Here is a 19,219-nt window from a genome sequence, read left to right as displayed (position 1 = left end):
GGTCACCCTATCCAGAGCCCTTCTTCTGGTCTGCGATAGTGACAGACTCAAGGAGCTCCACAAAGAGGAGGTTAAGGGGTGACTTGATCTCAGTCTGTAAGTATCTACTAGGGGAACAAATATTTGCTAGCAGGCTCTTCACCCTCGCAGAGAAATGTGTACTGTGACCGCAACAGCTGGAAGTTGAAGCTAGACAAATTCAGACTAGAAATAAGGCATGCATTTCTAACAGTGACCGCAATTAACCATTGGGACAGTTTACTAATGGTCATGGTGGATTCTCCATCACTGACCATTTGTAAATCAAGACAGGATGTTTTTCTAAAAGGTCTGCTCTAGGCGTTACTTTAGGGCCGTTCTCTGGCCTTTGTTATAGGGGAGGTCAGACAAGGTGATCACAATTTTCCCTTCTGGCCTTGGAATCTAGGAATCTAAGCTTGGGGTGGTGCAAAGGCCCTACCCCTAAAGACCCTTTTCTCTACAGCTCCCTGCTTTGAGCACAGCCCCAGCCCTGGGATGCATTCAGCCGAGATGGAGCCATAATGGCCCTTGGAGTGGGGCTGGCACAGAGATCTCGGTTCTGTACTCAGCTCTGCTACAGATTCCCTGTATAACCTTGGGCAAATCACTTGAGCTACCCCATGCCTCAGTTTCCCATCTGTAAAAAGTAACCTGTGTCTGTATAAGAATAACGTTTCCCCTTTCAGATCTTCTGCTTCCTTTGATTGACTGTATTTTCGGTTTTATTCCTCCCTCCCCCCCCCCCCCGGCTCATTTTTAAAAAAAGCATGAACCTTGTTTTGATTTGTTTTTTTTTATCTCTGTCTGGGGAATGTTTCCCTTGAATTCAATTACAAAACACCTCTGCTCACCCCAGGGCCACGCACTCTGCTGGTTGTGTTTTGGGCTGTGGAACTCCCTGCCACAGGAAGTTGTTGAGGCCAAGAACTCATCCAAGCTTCAGCAAGGGATTAGCCATGGCTCTGCAGCATTATTAATGACAACAGACATTCCCGCAGGGCTAGCAGAGCGCTTGGCTCAGGGTCTGAGCTGGTCTCTGATTAGTAGACACCTAAAGTGGGAGGCCGATTATTCCACGTCTGCTACTGTGGGGTTCTCACACCTTCCTCTGAAGCATCTGGTGCTGGGCACTGCCAGTGACAGGACACTGGGCTCGCGGGGTGTTCGTTGGCTCTCATCCAGTCCGGCTGTTCCTATGTTCCACACGAGGACAAATATGCAGGGTGGAGGACCCCCCAAACTCCTCAAACAATTGGTGACGTGGTATTTGGGGGACCTGGTCACTCACTGATCACCTTTATATTCTGATCCGTTTGACCCTCACACCCCAGACGTGTCCCGTGCTCCTCTGGCGGCTGGGAAAATCGATTTGGGCTCAGCTTCCCTGCCAGCGTGTGGTGAGGTTACCGGGTCCCCTCTGCTGTGATTTCTAGCCCCGACTCCATTACTTAGCGCTGTGTGTCTGCACGCGTGCACAATGGAGCTGTAAATAGCACCTGCCCCGGCTGGTACGTACGTGTTCACACTCGTACGTGAGCACACACTCACACGTGTCTGCTACCGGGCGGGTGGAGAGTCTCTTCATAGTTCTGCAGTCCCAGGCCTGAGGAAATGGACAGCCAGGAAGAGCCTTACTGTTGCGGGACCAGCCAGAGCACAGGGCGCTGGGGGTTTGGAGCCCGTCTGATTTAAAATCCTAGTGAGCTAGGTCCCTCCTGGCCTGGACGCCACTGGCCTAGTGGGTCCCCTCGGCCCATCCCTCGGCCAGTGTGGAATTATTCTCTCCAGTGTGTGCACCCTCGGCCTCCCCCGAGGCATCGCTCAGCCCAGCCAGATGTGGTCAGAGCTGTTCTCGTGGGACCGCCTGGTCTCCCAGCCCCCTGTGCTCTGTCCCTGTCTGTCCTTGCTGGATGCAGCGCTGGGGCGATCCCCTTTGTGGAATGGAAAAACCATGTGAAAAGCGAGGGGCGGCACGTTCTTGTGCGGGACATTTCAGGGGAACACCAACTCCCGTAGCAGGGCGGGTACGTGTCTGCCGCCCTCAAGGAGACCACACAGTTCTCGTGAGCTTCCATGTCATGTATGAAATGCTCCTTCTGTTCTATTTTAACGCCTTTCGGTACATCCGAAAATACGGGGCAGTTGCGCTAAGGGACAAATCAAGAACATAAGAATGGGCATGGTGGGTCAGACCAATGGTCCATCTAGCCCAGTCTCCTGTCTGCCGACAGTGACCAGTGCCAGGTGCCCCAGAGAGAATGAACCCAACAGGGCAATTACTGAGTGATCCACGTTTCCACCTGTTGCCCAGTCCCAGCTTCCAGTGAACAGAGGCTTAGGAACACACAGAGCGTGGGGTTGCATCCCTGCCCATCCTGGCTAATGGCCATTGACGGACCTGTCCTCTGGGAACTTGTCTGGTTCTTTTTGAACCCAGTTACCCTTTTGGCCTTCGCAACATCCCCTGGCAAGGAGTTCCACAGGTTGACTGCGCATTGTGTGAAGAAATACTTCCTTAGGTGTGTTTTAAACCAGCTGCCTGTTAGTTTCATTGGGTGACCCCTGATTCGTGTGTTTTGTGAAGGGGTGAATAGCACTTCCCTACTCACTTTCTCCACCCCAATCGTGATTTCATAGCCCTGTGGCAAGGCGCCTCCCCGCACCACGGCGGGCTCAGCGCTCCCCCCTCTGGCGGTGGGGGCTGGGAGGAAGTCAGCCCCTCTCTGGACAGTGTTTACTCTCCTGCTGGACAGGGGGGAGGCATATTTCCCAGGCAGGCCCACGCGGTGCCCCTCCACTAACTGAAGGGAAAAAAGAAACGAGTTCTACTACAAACCAAGGGTGAATAACGCTCCCACTCTCCTTTGGAGTGGGGGTGGCAAAGGATGCAGACAGCCCTTAATTGGTCTCGGGGTCCCTAATTGACATGAGGTGACCCCTTCTCAGCTTGTAGGGAAAAGGACCTTAATCATTCTAGGGCTAATTCTCCTGCCTTCCAGCTGTCCGGCCTGACTTCGTCACGGCCTCTGTCACATCCCCCTCCATGGTCTCTTTGCCAAGCCAAACAGCTCCAGTCTTTCTAATCTCTCGTCGCATGCAAACTGCTCCAGACCCCAATGATCTGTGTGGCCCTTGCTGTACTCTGTCCAATTCCAATGGATCTTCTCTGCGATGGGGCAACCAGGGCTGCACGCAGTATTCAAGCTGTGGGCGTACCATGGATTTATACAGTGGCATTACGGTATTTTCTGTGTTATCTGTCCCTTTCCTAATGGTTCCTAACACTCTGTTCGGTTTTCTGACTGCCGCTGCCCATTGAGTGGATGTTTTCTGAGAACTATCCACAGTGACTCCAAGATCTCTCTCTCGAGTGCTAACAGCTAACTTAGACCCTCTCGTTCTGTATAGTCAGGGTTATGTTTTCCAATGTGCATCCCTTTGCATTTATCAACAAGTTAATTTTATTTTCCATTTCCTTGCCCAGTCACCCAGGTCTGTGAGATCCCGTTGGAACTTTCTGCAGTCAGCTTTGAACGTAACTAATTGGGGATGATACCATGAAATCAGGGGTGGGTGGTCACTTTCCACAGCGCTGCCTCCCCAGAGCAACTCAAACCTTCTCAGCCTGCAAAGCCTCTGCTGGTGAAGTGCTGGTCTCCCACCAGAGCTAAGCACCGTACAGAAATCACACATCTCCTCTGTGCTCTCCCGGGTGGAATCAGAACTGCTCAGGTGTGTCTCATAGGCCCTATACTGCTAGCAACTGACAGGGATTCTTCTTTAGCTCCCCACAGGTGGGGCTTTTGGAGCAGTTATTCCTACTGCTTCCAGGAGGACCCCTGTGTGCTGAAGCCCTGCCTGGGTGGAGAATCGTTACAACCGTAACCGAAAAGCTTCTCTGCTCAGAATAGCCCCCTCCCTTCTCTGACACCTCCCCCGGGCCCTGTGAGGCAGAGATTTGTAGAACATAAGTAAGGCTAAGATTTTGTCAGGGACATTTTTTGTAAAAGTCACGGACAGGTCACAGACAAAAAAGAAAAATTAACAGAAACTGTGACCTGTCTGTGACTTTTGCTAAAAACATCAGTGATAAAATGGAAGTCTGTGGGTGCCCACAGCACCTGCAGCAGCTGAGGGCTGTGGGGTACCCCTGCCACCCGCAGCTCCGGGGGTCCCCCCACTGCCTGTGGGGGCTGGGAGCTGGGGGTGCTCCCATCTCCAGTGTCAGCCAGGAGCTGTGGGGTACCCCCGTCGCCCACAGCTCCAGGGGCCTGCGGTGGCCAGGAGCTCGGGGTTCCCCTGTGGTGGCCAGGAGCTAGGGGGTTCCCCGCCACCCGCAGCAGCTTGGAGCTCCGGGAGTACCAGAGGTGGTGGGGGTACCCTGCAGCTCCCTGCTCCCACGAGCAACCCCCGGGGGACCCTGTAGCTCCCGACCACTGCAGGCTGAAGTCACGGAGGTCGCTGGAAGTCATGGATTCCGTGACTTCCGCAAACCCCGTAACTAAATCATAGCCTTAAGCATAAGGACATAGGGAGCCCTGTGATGATCTGCTCTGATCTCCTGTGTAACCCTGGCCAGAGGAGTCCCCTGAATTAATTCCTGTTTGAAAGAAGGAAGATCTTTCGGAAAAACATGCAATCTGGATACAGAAATGGTTAGTGATGAAGAATCGGTCACGACCCTGGTGAATTGATCTAAAGGTCAATTACCCTCATTGTTAAAAATGACGCTTTCTTCCCAGCCCGAGTTTGTCTAGGTCAACTTCCAGCCGCTGCAGCTTGTTCGACCTTTGTCTGCTTGACAGAAAAGCCTCTGTTATCAGATTCTGCCCCCATGTGGGTACTTATGGACCGTGATCAAGTCACCCCGTTGCTTTGGATAGATGGAGCTCCCTGAGGCTGTCACTGTAAGGCTGCTTTTCTGATCCCTTCATCCTTCTTGTGGCTCTTAGAATCATAGACTATCCAGGCTGGAAGGGACCTCAGGAGGTCATCTCGTCCAACCCCCTGCTCAAAGCAGGACCAATCCCCAATTTTTGCCCCAGATCCCTAAATGGCCCCCTTGAGGATTGAACTCACAACCCTGGGTTTAGCAGGCCAATGATCAAACCACTGACCTATCCCTCCTTGCCCCTTCTCTGGCCCCGCTCCAATTTACCAACATCCTTCTTGAAGGGCAGGCTCCAGAACCAGACACCGAATCCCAGCCGCGGTCGCCCCAGTGCCCAAGACAGAAGTAACAGAACCTCCCTTCTACTCCTGCTTACGTAGCCAGGCATCGCATTAGCCCTTTTGGCCACAGCGTGTTCAGCTGATTGTCTCCGTGACCCCCCCAGTTTCTTTCAGAGTCTCCGCTTCCCAGGATAGAATCGCCCTGTCTCAGAGCCCCTGGGTCAGGGCTTCGCCCCCAGCTTTGGAACAGTCTCTAGGACGAGCCCTTCTACGGGGTCTCGCTCTTTCTCCAGCGATGGCCAAGCAGCCTCCCCGCCTCCTAGACTGAAGCTATGGGGTTCCAGCCCTTCTGTTTCGTACCGGGAACTCCGCTCAGCCAGTCCCACGGAGACAGCCCGTTGGGAGGGACTTGGTCACTCCGCAGGGATTACTGGACTTCTGGGGCATGGGCTTCCAGTGTCTGGGCCATTGGGCTTGCCATTGTCTTCTCGGACCCTCCATTGACATGAGGTCAGCCTCGGCCAGTCCTTTTTAATGACCCATCCAGCTCAGACAGCTGGGGGACATGCACGCCTATGTCTTCCAGCCTGCCCTGAAAGCAAACAGTCCCTTTCCCCACACTGGGTAACCATGTAGCATATATGGGAAACTGAGGCATGCGTAGGCGTTTCCGGGGGTTAGTTGAGTGCTCTGGGCTGACAGCGCTGCCTAATGGCAATGCTGTGGGGTGTGCCATATCACGGTGAGAGTCCAAAGGCCCCTTTACCGAGTGGCTATAGTTCAGGGGGTAGAGTCGCCTAGTGGTGGGGGAAGGTAGGGGAATCCGGGCCCACCCTACTCCACAGGGTTCCGATCCGGAGCCCTTCGAAACAGTGGATCCTGCCACAGGGTTCAGGTCCCGACACCCTCACGTCCATTCCCTGTGTCGCTTCCTACCCTCATTCCCGTCCCTCTGGTGGTGTCTTGGGGTGGGATGTGGGGTCCCTCTCGTGTTCCCTCTGATTAGTCTCCAGATTCTCCTCTGCTGGCCACAGCAGGTTGTCCCCTTCGGTTCCCGCGGTCAAATGGCTTCCCGCGGCTAGGAGGCGTGACCCTGGTGGCTTGGAGCCCAGTGGCTTCCTGGCTGCTCTGCTCCTCGGTGAGCTTCAACTGAGCTGACCTGCTCCCTTTTTAATGCTCCCTCCACAGGGGCATGGCCTCTTGGGCCCAGAACAGTTTGTTAACCCTTGCCTCTCCTGTGTGCGGTTGGTGCAACCCGTCACAAAGGGTCATAAAAATACAACAGACAATTCCCATTTGGTCCCACCCCCATCCTGTAAGTCTGGCCTGTCTTGTTTGTTCCTCGATGCGTGACTTTACATTTGGCTGTATTAAAACGCATATTGTTTGCTTGTGCCCAGCTTACCAAGCGATCCAGATCGTGCTGAATCAGTGACCTCTCCTCTTATTCATTTCCCACTGCCCCAGGCTTTGTGTCACCTGCAAACTGCACCATGTTTCTTCCAGGGCATTGATAAAAATGCAAAATGGCCCAGAACCGATCCCTGCGGGACCCCACTAGACACGCACCTGCATTGACAGTTATGTTTTCAGACCTAGCAGTGAGCCGGCTTCTAATCCATTGAACGTGTGCCGGGTGAATTTTATATCACTGTTGTATCTTAATCAAAATGGCCTGAGGTAGCAAGTCACATGCCTTACAGAGGTCTAAGGACCTGACAACACTATTACCTTGTGTAACGCTGCCTGCAGTCACTCAGCAGTGAGTCCCAATCTCAGGGTGAAAAAACAACGAGGAGTCCGGTAGCACCGTAGAGATGTAACGAGGCTGCCTTTGGCGGGACCCAACGGAGAGTACCAACGCAGGACAAATTGCTTAGAGCAGGGCAGTCACAGCCCAAGGCTGGGGTTGCTTTGCACACCCAGGCAAACCAAACCAGCCAGACAGAGAAGACTTTGATTTTACCCCACCGGCTGACCACAAGTCACATAAGCAATTCCCTTAGACACTCCAGTTTCCCAGTATCATCACCAGGGCCACTTGTTATGGGGACGAATGGTTATGAAAACCAATATCCCAGTAAAAGAAAAACGGTTCTCTCGATCCCAAAGGACCAAGCCCCAGACCCAGGTCAACATACAGATCAGATCATACCCACAAATCCCGCTGTTGCCAATCCTGTGACGGGTTGGATCACAGAAACCCCCTTGGGAACTGCCACCTGATGTGCCCAGACTACTTCTGCTCGTGCTTTCCTGCCCTGTCAGCTTAGGACTTCAGTGCCCTGCCTGGTTTGAGCCAGACCCGCTAGCCTGCTGCAAACCCAGACCCACGTCTGAACCATGTCACCTAACAGCTGTAGGCTTAATTGAAACCAGCTTAGGAAGTGTTCCTGTCCTTGACACTCAGATGCCCAACTCCCAATGGGGTCCAAACCCTAAATAAATCTGTTTTACCCTGTATAAAGCTTAGACAGGGTAAACTCATAAATTGTTTGCCCTCTAGAACACTGATAGAGAGAGATGCACAGCTGTTCCCCCCCCCCAAGTATTAATACATACTCTGGGTTAATTAATAAGTAAAAAGTGATTTTATTAAATACAGAAAGTAGGATTTAAGTGGTTCCAAGTAGTAATAGAACAAAGTGAATTACCAAGCAAAATAAAATAAAACATGCAAGTCTAAGTCTAGTACAGTAATAAAAATTGAATACAGATAAAATCTCACCCTTAGAGATGTTTCAATAAGTTTCTTTCACAGACCGGACACCTTTCTAGTCTGGGCGCAATCCTTTCCCCTGGTACAGACCTTGTTCCAGCTCAGGTGGTAGCTAGGGGATTTCTCATGATGGCTGCTCACTTTGTCACCCACTTATATATCTTTTGCATAAGGCGGGAATCCTTTGTCCCTCTTGTCTCCCACCCCTCCTTCTTAGTGGAAAAGCACCAGGTTAAAGATGGAGTCCAGTTCAGGTGACATGATCACATGTCACTGTAAGACTTAATTACTCACTTGCCGGCACACAGGTATACAGGAAGACTTACAAGTAAAACAGATTTCAGAGTAGCAGCTGTGTTAACCTGTATCCGCAAAAAGAACAGGAGTACTTGTGGCACCTTCGAGACAAACAAATTTATTTGAGCATAAGCTTTCGTGGATTAAAACCCACTTCATCGGATGCATGCAGTGGAAAATACAGTAGGAAGATATATATATATACACAGAGAACATGAAACAATGGGTGTTACCATATACACTATAACGAGAGTGATCAGTTAAGGTGAGCTATTACCAGCAGGAGAGAAAAAAAACCTTTTGTAGTGATAATCAACATGGGCCATTTCCAGCAGTGGACAAGAACATGTGAGGAACAGTGTGTGTGGGGGAAATAAACATGGGGAAATAGTTTTACTTTGTGTAATGGCCTGTCCACTCCCAGTCTTTATTCAAGCCTAATTTAATGGTGTCCAGTTTGCAAATACGTTCCAATTCAGCAGTCTCTCGTTGGAGTCTGTTTCTGAAGTCTTTTTGTTGAAGAATTGCCACTTTTAGGTCTGTAATCGAGTGACCAGGGAGATTGAAGTGTTCTCCGACTGGTTTATGAATGTTATAATTCTTGACATCTGATTTATGTCCATTTATTCTTTTACGTAGAGACTGTCCAGTTTGACCAATGTACATGGCAGAGGGGCATTGCTGGCACATGATGGCATCTATCACATTGGTGGATGTGCAGGTGAACGAGCCTCTGATAGTGTGGCTGATGTGATTAGGCCCTATGATGGTGTCCCCTGAATAGATATGTGGACACAGTTGGCAACGGGCTTTGTTGCAAGGATAGGTTCCTGGGTTAGTGGTTCTGTTGTGTGGTGTGTGGTTGCTGGTGAGTATTTGCTTCAGGTTGGGGGGCTGTGTGTAAGCAAGGACTGGCCTGTCTCCCAAGATTTGTGAGAGTGAGGGATCGTCCTTCAGGATAGGTTGTAGATCCTTGATGATGCGTTGGAGAGGTTTTAGTTCGGGGCTGAAGGTGATGGCTAGTGGTGTTCAGTTATTTTCTTTGTTGGGCCTTTCCTGGAGTAGGTGACTTCTGGGTACTCTTCTGGCTCTGTCAATCTGTTTCTTCACTTCAGCAGGTGGGTATTGTAGTTGTAAGAATGCTTGATAGAGATTTTGTAGGTGTTTGTCTCTGTCTGAGGGGTTGGAGCAAATGCAGTTATCTCATAGAGCTTGGCTGTAGACGATGGATCGTGTGGTGTGGTCTGGATGAAAGCTGGAGGCATGTAGATAAGTATAGCGGTCAGTAGGTTTCCGGTATAGGGTGGTGTTTATGTGACCATCGCTTATTAGCACCGTAGTGTCCAGGAAGTGGATCTCTTGTGTGGACTGGTCCAGGCTGAGGTTGATGGTGGGATGGAAATTGTTGAAATCATGGTGGAATTCCTCAAGGGCTTCTTTGCCATGGGTCCAGATGATGATGTCATCAATGTAGTGTAAGTAGAGTAGGGGCATTAGGGGACGACAGCTGAGGAAGCGTTGTTCTAAGTCAGCCATAAAAATGTTGGCATACTGTGGGGCCATGCAGGTTCTTAAAGGTGATTTAAAGGTATACATTTGTCCCCAAATGTGAAATAGTTATGGGTGAGGACAAAGTCACAAAGTCCTGGTTAATGGGAGCCATTAAGATTCCAAACCACCATTAATGGCCCACACTTTGCATAACTACAATAGGACCTCAGAGTTATATTTCATATTTCTAGTTTCAGATACAAGAGTGATACATTTATACAAATAGGATGACCACACTCAGTAGATTATAAGCTTTGTAATGATACCTTACAAGAGACCTTTTGCATGAAGCCTATTCCAGTTACATTATATTCACTCATTAGCATATTTTTATAAAATCATATAGAGTGCAACGTCACACCCCAGGAAAAGAACAAGGTTCTCCCCATCCCAAAGGACCAAGCCCCAGACCCAGGTCAATATACAAATAAGATCTTACCCACAAATCACACTGTTGCCAATCCTTTAGAATCTAAAATGTAAAGGTTTATTCATAAAAAGAAAGAAATATAGATGAGAGCTAAAATTGGTTAAAGTTCATTTCGTAGCAGAGGTCAGAAGCAGGATTGAAGACAAGATGGAGGAGATGCAGCTGCCTTTTATAGTCTCTTGCCGTGTGGAAGGACACCCCTCCATTCTTACTGTGGAAATCACAGCAGCAAGATGGAACCTGGAGTCACATGGGCAAGTCACATGTCCATGCATGACAGTTCTTTGAAGGCGGACGCCATTGTTTACATGTTAGTTTGAACATTCCCAGGAAAGCTCAGATGTGGACTGCCGTCTCCTAAAGTCCATTGTCAGTTAAGTGTTTCTTGTTTGAGCACTTACTGAGAATAGTCCCTTCTCAAGAAGCTGACCAAATGCTTCACTGAGGCTACTTAGAATCAAGCACATTGAGATACAAGTACATAGCCAATGTTCATCACTTCAACTACAACAACGATACACCCATACAGACAACATAATCCTACCCAGCCAGCCCTAACCTCTCCATAGACACCTCACACGACAACCTCTGTACAATATTTGCTGCAAATATATAACAGTGGTTGCAGCAGTGACCTATACGGTCACAGGTCATGTCAATAACATCACAAAAGACTAACAGATTTATTTGGGCATAAGCTTTCATGGGTAAAAAACCCCACTGAAGAAGTGGGTTTTTTACCCACAAAATCTTATGCCCAAATAAATCTGTTAGTCTTTAAGGTGCCACCGGACTCGTTTTTGTGGATACAGACTAACACGGCTACCCCTCTGATACTTAGCAACCTCAGGGCAGACTCTTAGGAACTGGGGCACAAACCCCAAACTGGCTGAGAGTTCTGTACTTCAGTTTCACCAACCAATTATCAAGTGTAAACTCCACAGCCTTACCATGGAGTCACAGACAGTCCCCTTGGGTGCTCTAAACTGTCTCGCCACCCAGGGGAGCCTGCCTTTGTGAGAGATGGTCCCTTGCACCAAGAATCACAGCAATATTCAGGTTACTGCCAGTCCCAAAAGACAAGTCACTTGCCCGAGGTCAATTGCACCTTAAATCTCACACCAAAGACAACTCTTGTTGCCAATCTTATAATAAACTAGCAAAAGACGGGAAAAGGAAACCAGAGAGTTATGTACCAGGTTAAAGCAGGTAACCATAGATACACAAATGAGTTCCAGTATTAAGTTTCACAAAGTACTAGACGTTTCTGTAATAAGCAAGCTCTGCATGTCCTTCAGGGTTAACCCAGGCTAAGCACTGGTGATCTCTTGTTTATTCCTACAAACACCTTCCCCCCGCGTCCCCCCAGAGTCCAAGCATCATAGAGATACACACCAGGTCATAGAATCATAGAATCATAGAATATCAGGGTTGGAAGGGACCCCTGAAGGTCATCTAGTCCAACTCCTGCTCGAAGCAGGACCAATTCCCAGTTAAATCATCCCAGCCAGGGCTTTGTCAAGCCTGACCTTAAAAACTTCCAAGGAAGGAGATTCCACCACCTCCCTAGGCAACGCATTCCAGTGTTTCACCACCCTCTTAGTGAAAAAGTTTTTCCTAATATCCAATCTAAACCTCCCCCACTGCAACTTGAGACCATTACTCCTCGTTCTGTCATCTGCTACCATTGAGAACAGTCTAGAGCCATCCTCTTTGGAACCCCCTTTCAGGTAGTTGAAAGCAGCTATCAAATCCCCCCTCATTCTTCTCTTCTGCAGGCTAAACAATCCCAGCTCCCTCAGCCTCTCCTCATAAGTCATGTGTTCTAGACCCCTAATCATTTTTGTTGCCCTTCGCTGGACTCTCTCCAATTTATCCACATCCTTCTTGTAGTGTGGGGCCCAAAACTGGACACAGTACTCCAGATGAGGCCTCACCAATGTCGAATAGAGGGGGACGATCACGTCCCTCGATCTGCTCGCTATGCCCCTACTTATACATCCCAAAATGCCATTGGCCTTCTTGGCAACAAGGGCACACTGCTGACTCATATCCAGCTTCTCGTCCACTGTCACCCCTAGGTCCTTTTCCGCAGAACTGCTGCCTAGCCATTCGGTCCCTAGTCTGTAGCGGTGCATTGGATTCTTCCGTCCTAAGTGCAGGACCCTGCACTTATCCTTATTGAACCTCATCAGATTTCTTTTGGCCCAATCCTCCAATTTGTCTAGGTCCTTCTGTATCCTATCCCTCCCCTCCAGCGTATCTACCACACCTCCCAGTTTAGTATCGTCCGCAAATTTGCTGAGAGTGCAATCCACACCATCCTCCAGATCATTTATGAAGATATTGAACAAAACCGGCCCCAGGACCGACCCCTGGGGCACTCCACTTGACACCGGCTGCCAACTAGACATGGAGCCATTGATCACTACCCGTTGAGCCCGACAATCTAGCCAGCTTTCTACCCACCTTATAGTGCATTCATCCAGCCCATACTTCCTTAACTTGCTGACAAGAATACTGTGGGAGACCGTGTCAAAAGCTTTGCTAAAGTCAAGAAACAATACATCCACTGCTTTCCCTTCATCCACAGAACCAGTAATCTCATGATAAAAGGCGATTAGATTAGTCAGGCATGACCTTCCCTTGGTGAATCCATGCTGACTGTTCCTGATCACTTTCCTCTCATGCAAGTACTTCAGGATTGATTCTTTGAGGACCTGCTCCATGATTTTTCCAGGGACTGAGGTGAGGCTGACTGGCCTGTAGTTCCCAGGATCCTCCTTCTTCCCTTTTTTAAAGATTGGCACTACATTAGCCTTTTTCCAGTCATTCGGGACTTCCCCGGTTCGCCACGAGTTTTCAAAGATAATGGCCAATGGCTCTGCAATCACAGCCGCCAATTCCTTCAGCACTCTCGGATGCAACTCGTCCGGCCCCATGGACTTGTGCACGTCCAGCTTTTCTAAATAGTCCCTAACCACCTCTATCTCCACAGAGAGCTGGCCATCTCTTCCCCATTTTGTGATGCCCAGCGCAGCAGTCTGGGAGCTGACCTTGTTAGTGAAAACAGAGGCAAAAAAAGCATTGAGTACATTAGCTTTTTCCACATCCTCTGTCACTAGGTTGCCTCCCTCATTCAGTAAGGGGCCCACACTTTCCTTGGCTTTCTTCTTGTTGCCAACATACCTGAAGAAACCCTTCTTGTTACTCTTGACATCTCTTGCTAGCTGCAGCTCCAGGTGCGATTTGGCCCTCCTGATTTCATTCCTACATGCCCGAGCTATATTTTTATACTCTTCCCTGGTCATATGTCCAACCTTCCACTTCTTGTAAGCTTCTTTTTTATGTTTAAGATCCGCTAGGATTTCACCGTTAAGCCAAGCTGGTCGCCTGCCATATTTACTATTCTTTCGACTCATCGGGATGGTTTGTCCCTGTAACCTCAACAGGGATTCGTTGAAATACAGCCAGCTCTCCTGGACTCCTTTCCCCTTCAAGTTAGTCCCCCAGGGGATCGTGGCCATCCGTTCCCTGAGGGAGTCGAAGTCTGCTTTCCTGAAGTCCAGGGTCCGTATCCTGCTGCTTACCTTTCTTCCCTGTGTCAGGATCCTGAACTCAACCAACTCATGGTCACTGCCTCCCAGATTCCCATCCACTTTTGCTTCCCCCACTAATTCTACCCGGTTTGTGAGCAGCAGGTCAAGAAAAGCGCCCCCCCTAGTTGGCTCCTCTAGCACTTGCGCCAGGAAATTGTCCCCTACGCTTTCCAAAAACTTCCTGGATTGTCTATGCACCGCAGTATTGCTCTCCCAGCAGATATCAGGAAAATTAAAGTCACCCATGAGAATCAGGGCATGCGATCTAGTAGCTTCCGTGAGCTGCCGGAAGAAAGCCTCATCTACCTCATCCCCCTGGTCCGGTGGTCTATAGCAGACTCCCACCACTACATCACTCTTGTTGCACACACTTCTAAACTTAATCCAGAGACACTCAGGTTTTTCTACAGTTTCGTACCGGAGCTCTGAGCAGTCATACTGCTCCCTTACATACAGTGCTACTCCCCCACCTTTTCTGCCCTGCCTTTTGGCTTGGGGTTTTTATCCCCTTCCTGCCACATGCTCTAAGCTGCAAACTCAGCTGATGGGAGGAGTCCACTTGCCTGACTCTTCTCCACTGGGAGGATAGCAGAACCTCTTGCTGATGGTGTGTAGGGAAATTCCTGTCCCACAATAGTCTGTCTGGTATCCATGGACCTTTCCTGCTGGGCAGGGCGTGACACCTTCTGCTGGAGATCAGCCCTTCCCACGAGTTAATGTCTCTCTCCTGGCTGGTGATTTACAGTCACAGAGGCTCACAACACAACGGCTCAAATATTACCATACAATACGGGACATAGATGTTACAGGTGGGATTAATATCAGCAGCAACTCACAACCGGCCATCAAGGTTAAACACTCAGCACATTCTTACAATTCTAATACTGAGCTTGTCAGTGTCCAGCTGAGACAAGGGGACCATGGCATGAGCTGGCATCTGGCCTGCCAGCATCCCGTCTTTATCAACCAAACTTGTCATCTGAACACTCTCAGGCTCTGATGATCTAAGCAAGCTCCTGCCTCCCATCCTCAGGGCCTGCCAGTGACAATGCTCTGGTGCCCTGGGTGGGGAGCCAGGACCCAAACCCTATAGGCTTCCAGGGATCAAACCTGCCCCAGATCACACCAAGAGCCAGCAGGTTGTGTGTGTCCTACAGCTGGCCCCATGCAGCATGGGGCACAGGGCACTTGCTGGTTTGAACTAGAGTAAATGATGGATTCTCTGTAACTTGAAGCTTATGAATGAAGATTTGGGGAGCTCAGTGTCTCAGCCCAGGGGAGCCCAGTAAGGAGCAGGGGTTGAGGGGCTGACTAGATGGTCCCTGCTGTCCTGAGAGTCCATGAGAAGCTGCGTGGGGCACCAACCAGGCCCTGTAGCCCAAGGAGGCAGTGCTATGCTGGGGCTTGTAGCCCAAGGGGGCAATGCCACGCTGGGGCTTGTAGCCCATGGGGGCAGTGCTACCTGGGGCTTGTAGCCCAAGGAGGTGGTGCCATGCTGGGGCTTGTAGCCCACGGGGGCCGTGCCACTCTGGGTCTTGTAGTCCACAGGGTACATGCCGTACTGGGGCCTATAGCCCATGGGGGCCATACCACACTGAGGCTTGTAGCCCACAGGGGCCATGCCATACTGGGGCCCAAAGCCCACAGGGGCCATGCTATGCTGGGGCTTGTAGCCCATGGGGGCCATGCTGCACTGCGGCCTGTAGCCCATGGGGGCCATGCTGCACTGCGGCCTGTAGCCCATGGGGGCCGTGCTGTACTGGGGCCCATAGCCCATGGGGGCCGTGCTATGCTGCGGCCCGTAGCCCATGGGGGCCGTGCTATGCTGGGGCTTGTAGCCCATGGGGGCCGTGCTGTACTGGGGCCCATAGCCCACGGGGGCTGTGCTAAGCTGGGGCTTGTAGCCCACGGGGGCTGTGCCACGCTGGGGCCCGTAGGGGTGTGTCGCACTGGGCCCTGGGGGCACCAGGCAGGGGTGCACTGGTGGGGCAGAGGAGAAGGCCCCGGCCCTGCCGGTCCCTGGGCCTGGCCCCGCCAGCAGAGGGCGCGAGCCGCAGGCCGGGCCGGAGCAGCTGGAACCGCGCGGGGTCGCCCGGGCTGCGCGCAGGGGCCAGCCCGGCCTGGAGCCAGGGGAGGCAGCCATGGAGCTCACGCCCTCCACCTCCGTGGGCAGTGAGTGCCACCGGCTCGGGGACCCCCCGGCAACCGCCCCCCGGCAACCGGCCCGGGGACCGCCCCCCAGCAACCGGCCTGGGGACCCCCCGGCAACGCCCCCGGCAACCGGCCTGGGGACCCCCCGGCAACCAGCCCGGGGACCCCCCCGGCAACCACCCCGGCTACCAGCCTGGGGACCCCTTAACAACCACCCCCTGGAAACCGGCCTGGGGACCTCTCAACAACCGCCCCCTGGGGACTCCCCGGCAACCGCCCCCTGGGAACCGTCTTGGGGACCCCCTGGCAACCACAGCCTAGGGACCCCCCCAGCAACCACCTCCCGGCAACTGCCCCCCAGAACCTCCCGGTGACCGCCCCCTGGGGATCCCCCCAACAACCGCCCCCTGGCAAGCTCCCTGGCAATTGCCCCCCAGGGGACCCCCTAGGAACTGCCCCCTGGAGATCACCCTGGCAACTGCCCCCAGGGGCCCTCCCAGCCACCCCCCAGGAGCTCCTGCAGCAACTGCCCCCTGAGGATCTCCCCTGGCAACCTCCCCCAGGGCACCCTGGCAACTGCCCCCCAGAGACACGCCCCAGCAACTGCACCAGAGATACCCCACCCCCAGCAACCATGCCCCAGAAACCCCCCCAGTCGAACTGCCCCCGGGAACCTCTGCCTGCCAATCACCCCCAGGGGTCCCCCACACCCAGCAACCACCCCCCTGGAACCCTCCAGCAACTGCCCTTCAGGGATCCCCAGCCAGAAATCACCCCTTGGGGACCCCCCACGTGGCAACTGCCCCCTGGGGACTCCCCGCCCAGCAACCACCCCCAAGGATCCCCCACTCAGCAACCGCCCTCTAGGGGTCCCCCAGCAACTACCCCCAAGGGATCTCCCTGGCAACCGCCCCCTAGGAATCCCCTGCCAGCAGCCACTTCCCAGGGAGCGCCACCAGCAATCCCCGCCCCTGGTCCTCCCCACCTGACACCCATCCCCCCGGGTCCCCTCCGCCTGGCAACCATTCCCCAGGGAGCTCCTGCCCAGCAACTACCCACCAGAAACCCCTTGCATGGCAACCACCTTCTGGGCACCACTCCCCAGCAACCGCCCCCCATGGAGTCCCCACCTGGCAACCGCCTTGGGGACTCACTGCCCAGCAACTGGCCTCCCCCACCCCGGGTACCCCCTGGTAATTGCACAGCAACCACCCCTTGGGGACCACCGCACCCAGAAACAAGCCCCCCTTAGGACCTACCCCCCAGGGACCCCCTGCCTGGCAACCACCTGGCAACCAACCCACAGGTACCTGCCTCCCAGGGACCACCCACCCAGAAACTGCCTCTCAGGGAGCCCCCGCCCCCGGTCTAGTAATCATCAGGCAACTACCCTTCCCGGGGACCTTCCCACCCCAGCAACTACCTCCCTGGCACTCTCCTGCCTAGCAAGCCCGGCCCCGGGAATCCCCCTGTGAGACAAGCCTCCCTGACAACCCTTGCTCAGGGACCCCCACCTGGCACCCTCACCCAGGGTCTCCACCCCCCAGCTCACCCCCCAGGGACCACTCACTCAGGGGACCGTAACCCCAAGGTCAGCCTTCCAGGGGGTACTCCCTGCTCCCACCCAGCCACACCCCAACTTCCCCCAGTCACCCCTGCTCCCAAGGGATCCGCCCTGCACCCGCCAGGAGTCGCCCCTCCAAACCACCCCCTCCCCCCCAAACTGTCATCCCAGCATGGATCTCTTCACCCCTACACACCCGCTCCCCCCACTCCCAAAGGCATACCCCACGGTTCCCTCACCACTATCACGCCATGGTTCCCCCTGCTCCACACTCCCAGCTCTTTGCCTCCACAGCCTGCCTGGCCTATATCCACCCCCCCCCCCCCCCGCAGCTCCCCCAGGCGCTCCCCCACTGCCTCCCCAACCCCACTGTCCCCAGGACCGCCCCCCCTGGCTTGTGCTCCTCATTCCACCCACTTCCCTCCCCCTGCGCCCACCCAGTGGGTGCTCTCCAGGCACCGCTCCTCCCTGCTTGTCCGTTCCTGGCCTGGTGGTCGGAGCAGGCCCCAGCGGAGGGCAGGTGGGTTGGCCAGGGATTAGGCTCCTGGGGCAGGACCAGGAGCCAGCCCAGAGGTGGTGCTGGCGCAGGCCAGCAGAAAGTCCTGTGGCAGCCAGCAGATGGGCTGGGAGGCAAAGCCGTTTGGCATTGTTGCAGGTTGGGGCCAGGCATCCTCAGGTGGGAGGTGTCTCTTGGGGGGCCTGGCTGTTCTGTGGGGACTGGGTGGGGTGTGCCATTCACCTTTTTTCATCCTGCCTCCGCGGATCCACTGCCCAGAGATTCAATTGGCTATGTGGTTATACCTTACTTCCTGTCCCAAAGTGCCACGTCCCGCCCCAGAGGTGGCTGCATTTCAGTGGTGGGTGAAGTGATCCTAGTGCATGCAGGCTGGCGGGTGCTTTGGGATCATTCTGGCTCTCGAACGCATCCCTCACTGCAGTCCCCTGGCCAGAAGGCACTGGACAGGCGACGGGGCAGTAATGGTGCTCTGGCGCCAGGCTCTCCCCCCGCCTCTCCCCCCACAGCTCAGATGCGCACGCTGAAGGATGAGTTCAGCACCCTGCAGGATATGAAGGAGTCGGAGCTGGAGCAGGTGGAGCGGGAGCTGCAGGAGGCCAACGAAGAGATCCACGGCCTGCGGCTGGAGGCGGAGGAGGTGGCTGCCATCCACGAGAACGAGATCGCTGCCCTGCAGGAGCAGCTGTGCCGGCTGCAGGCCGAGCTGCAGCGCTTCCAGCGGGTCCGCGAGGAGTACGAGACGGAGATCACCACCCTGCGCGCCGAGATCACGATGAAGGCCAGCGGCCAGGCCCGGGCTGAGGGCCCCGCTGACAAGCTGGCTGTGCTCCAAGGTATTGCCCCTGGGATCCCCACTCAGCTGTGGGGAGTGGGGTGGGGGTGGGCTCAACAGGGGATGCTCTCCCCCAGCAGTAAGTGCTGGTCTCAGTGAGGCACTAGGGGGCACTGTGCTGCAGGAAGTGGGGGGCTCAGCAGGGGGCGCTCTCCCCTGGCAATCAGTGCTGGCCCCAATACCCTAGCGTGGCGCTAGGGGGCTGTCACGGGTGCCCAGGCTTGGGGCTCTGTCACCACTCTCAGGGGGGGCCCGACAGGACCCTGGGGGCAGTGTGACACCCCTCAGGGCGTGCTCTCACCAGGGCAATCCCCCTTGGGTACAGCGTCTCCTGGGTCTGACCTTGGAGCGTTCAGTCCCCCCCAT

At 53.6% G+C, this 19,219-nt stretch overlaps 1 protein-coding gene across 1 annotated transcript in view; it reads left to right on the top strand.

Annotated features, from left to right (window-relative positions):
* CCDC136 (coiled-coil domain containing 136) overlaps positions 1–19,219 on the top strand; it is a 37,968-nt gene that overhangs the window by 14,064 nt on the left and 4,685 nt on the right. The window contains exon 4 of the mRNA XM_077807303.1: positions 18,528–18,854. Within this exon, the coding sequence (XP_077663429.1) occupies positions 18,528–18,854 (327 nt within the window). The remainder of the gene's footprint in view (positions 1–18,527; positions 18,855–19,219) is intronic.

Source organism: Eretmochelys imbricata, chromosome 1, assembly GCF_965152235.1.
Source record: "Eretmochelys imbricata isolate rEreImb1 chromosome 1, rEreImb1.hap1, whole genome shotgun sequence".
Lineage (NCBI taxonomy): Eukaryota > Metazoa > Chordata > Testudines > Cheloniidae > Eretmochelys > Eretmochelys imbricata.
This window is presented reverse-complemented; position numbering and strand designations above follow the sequence as displayed.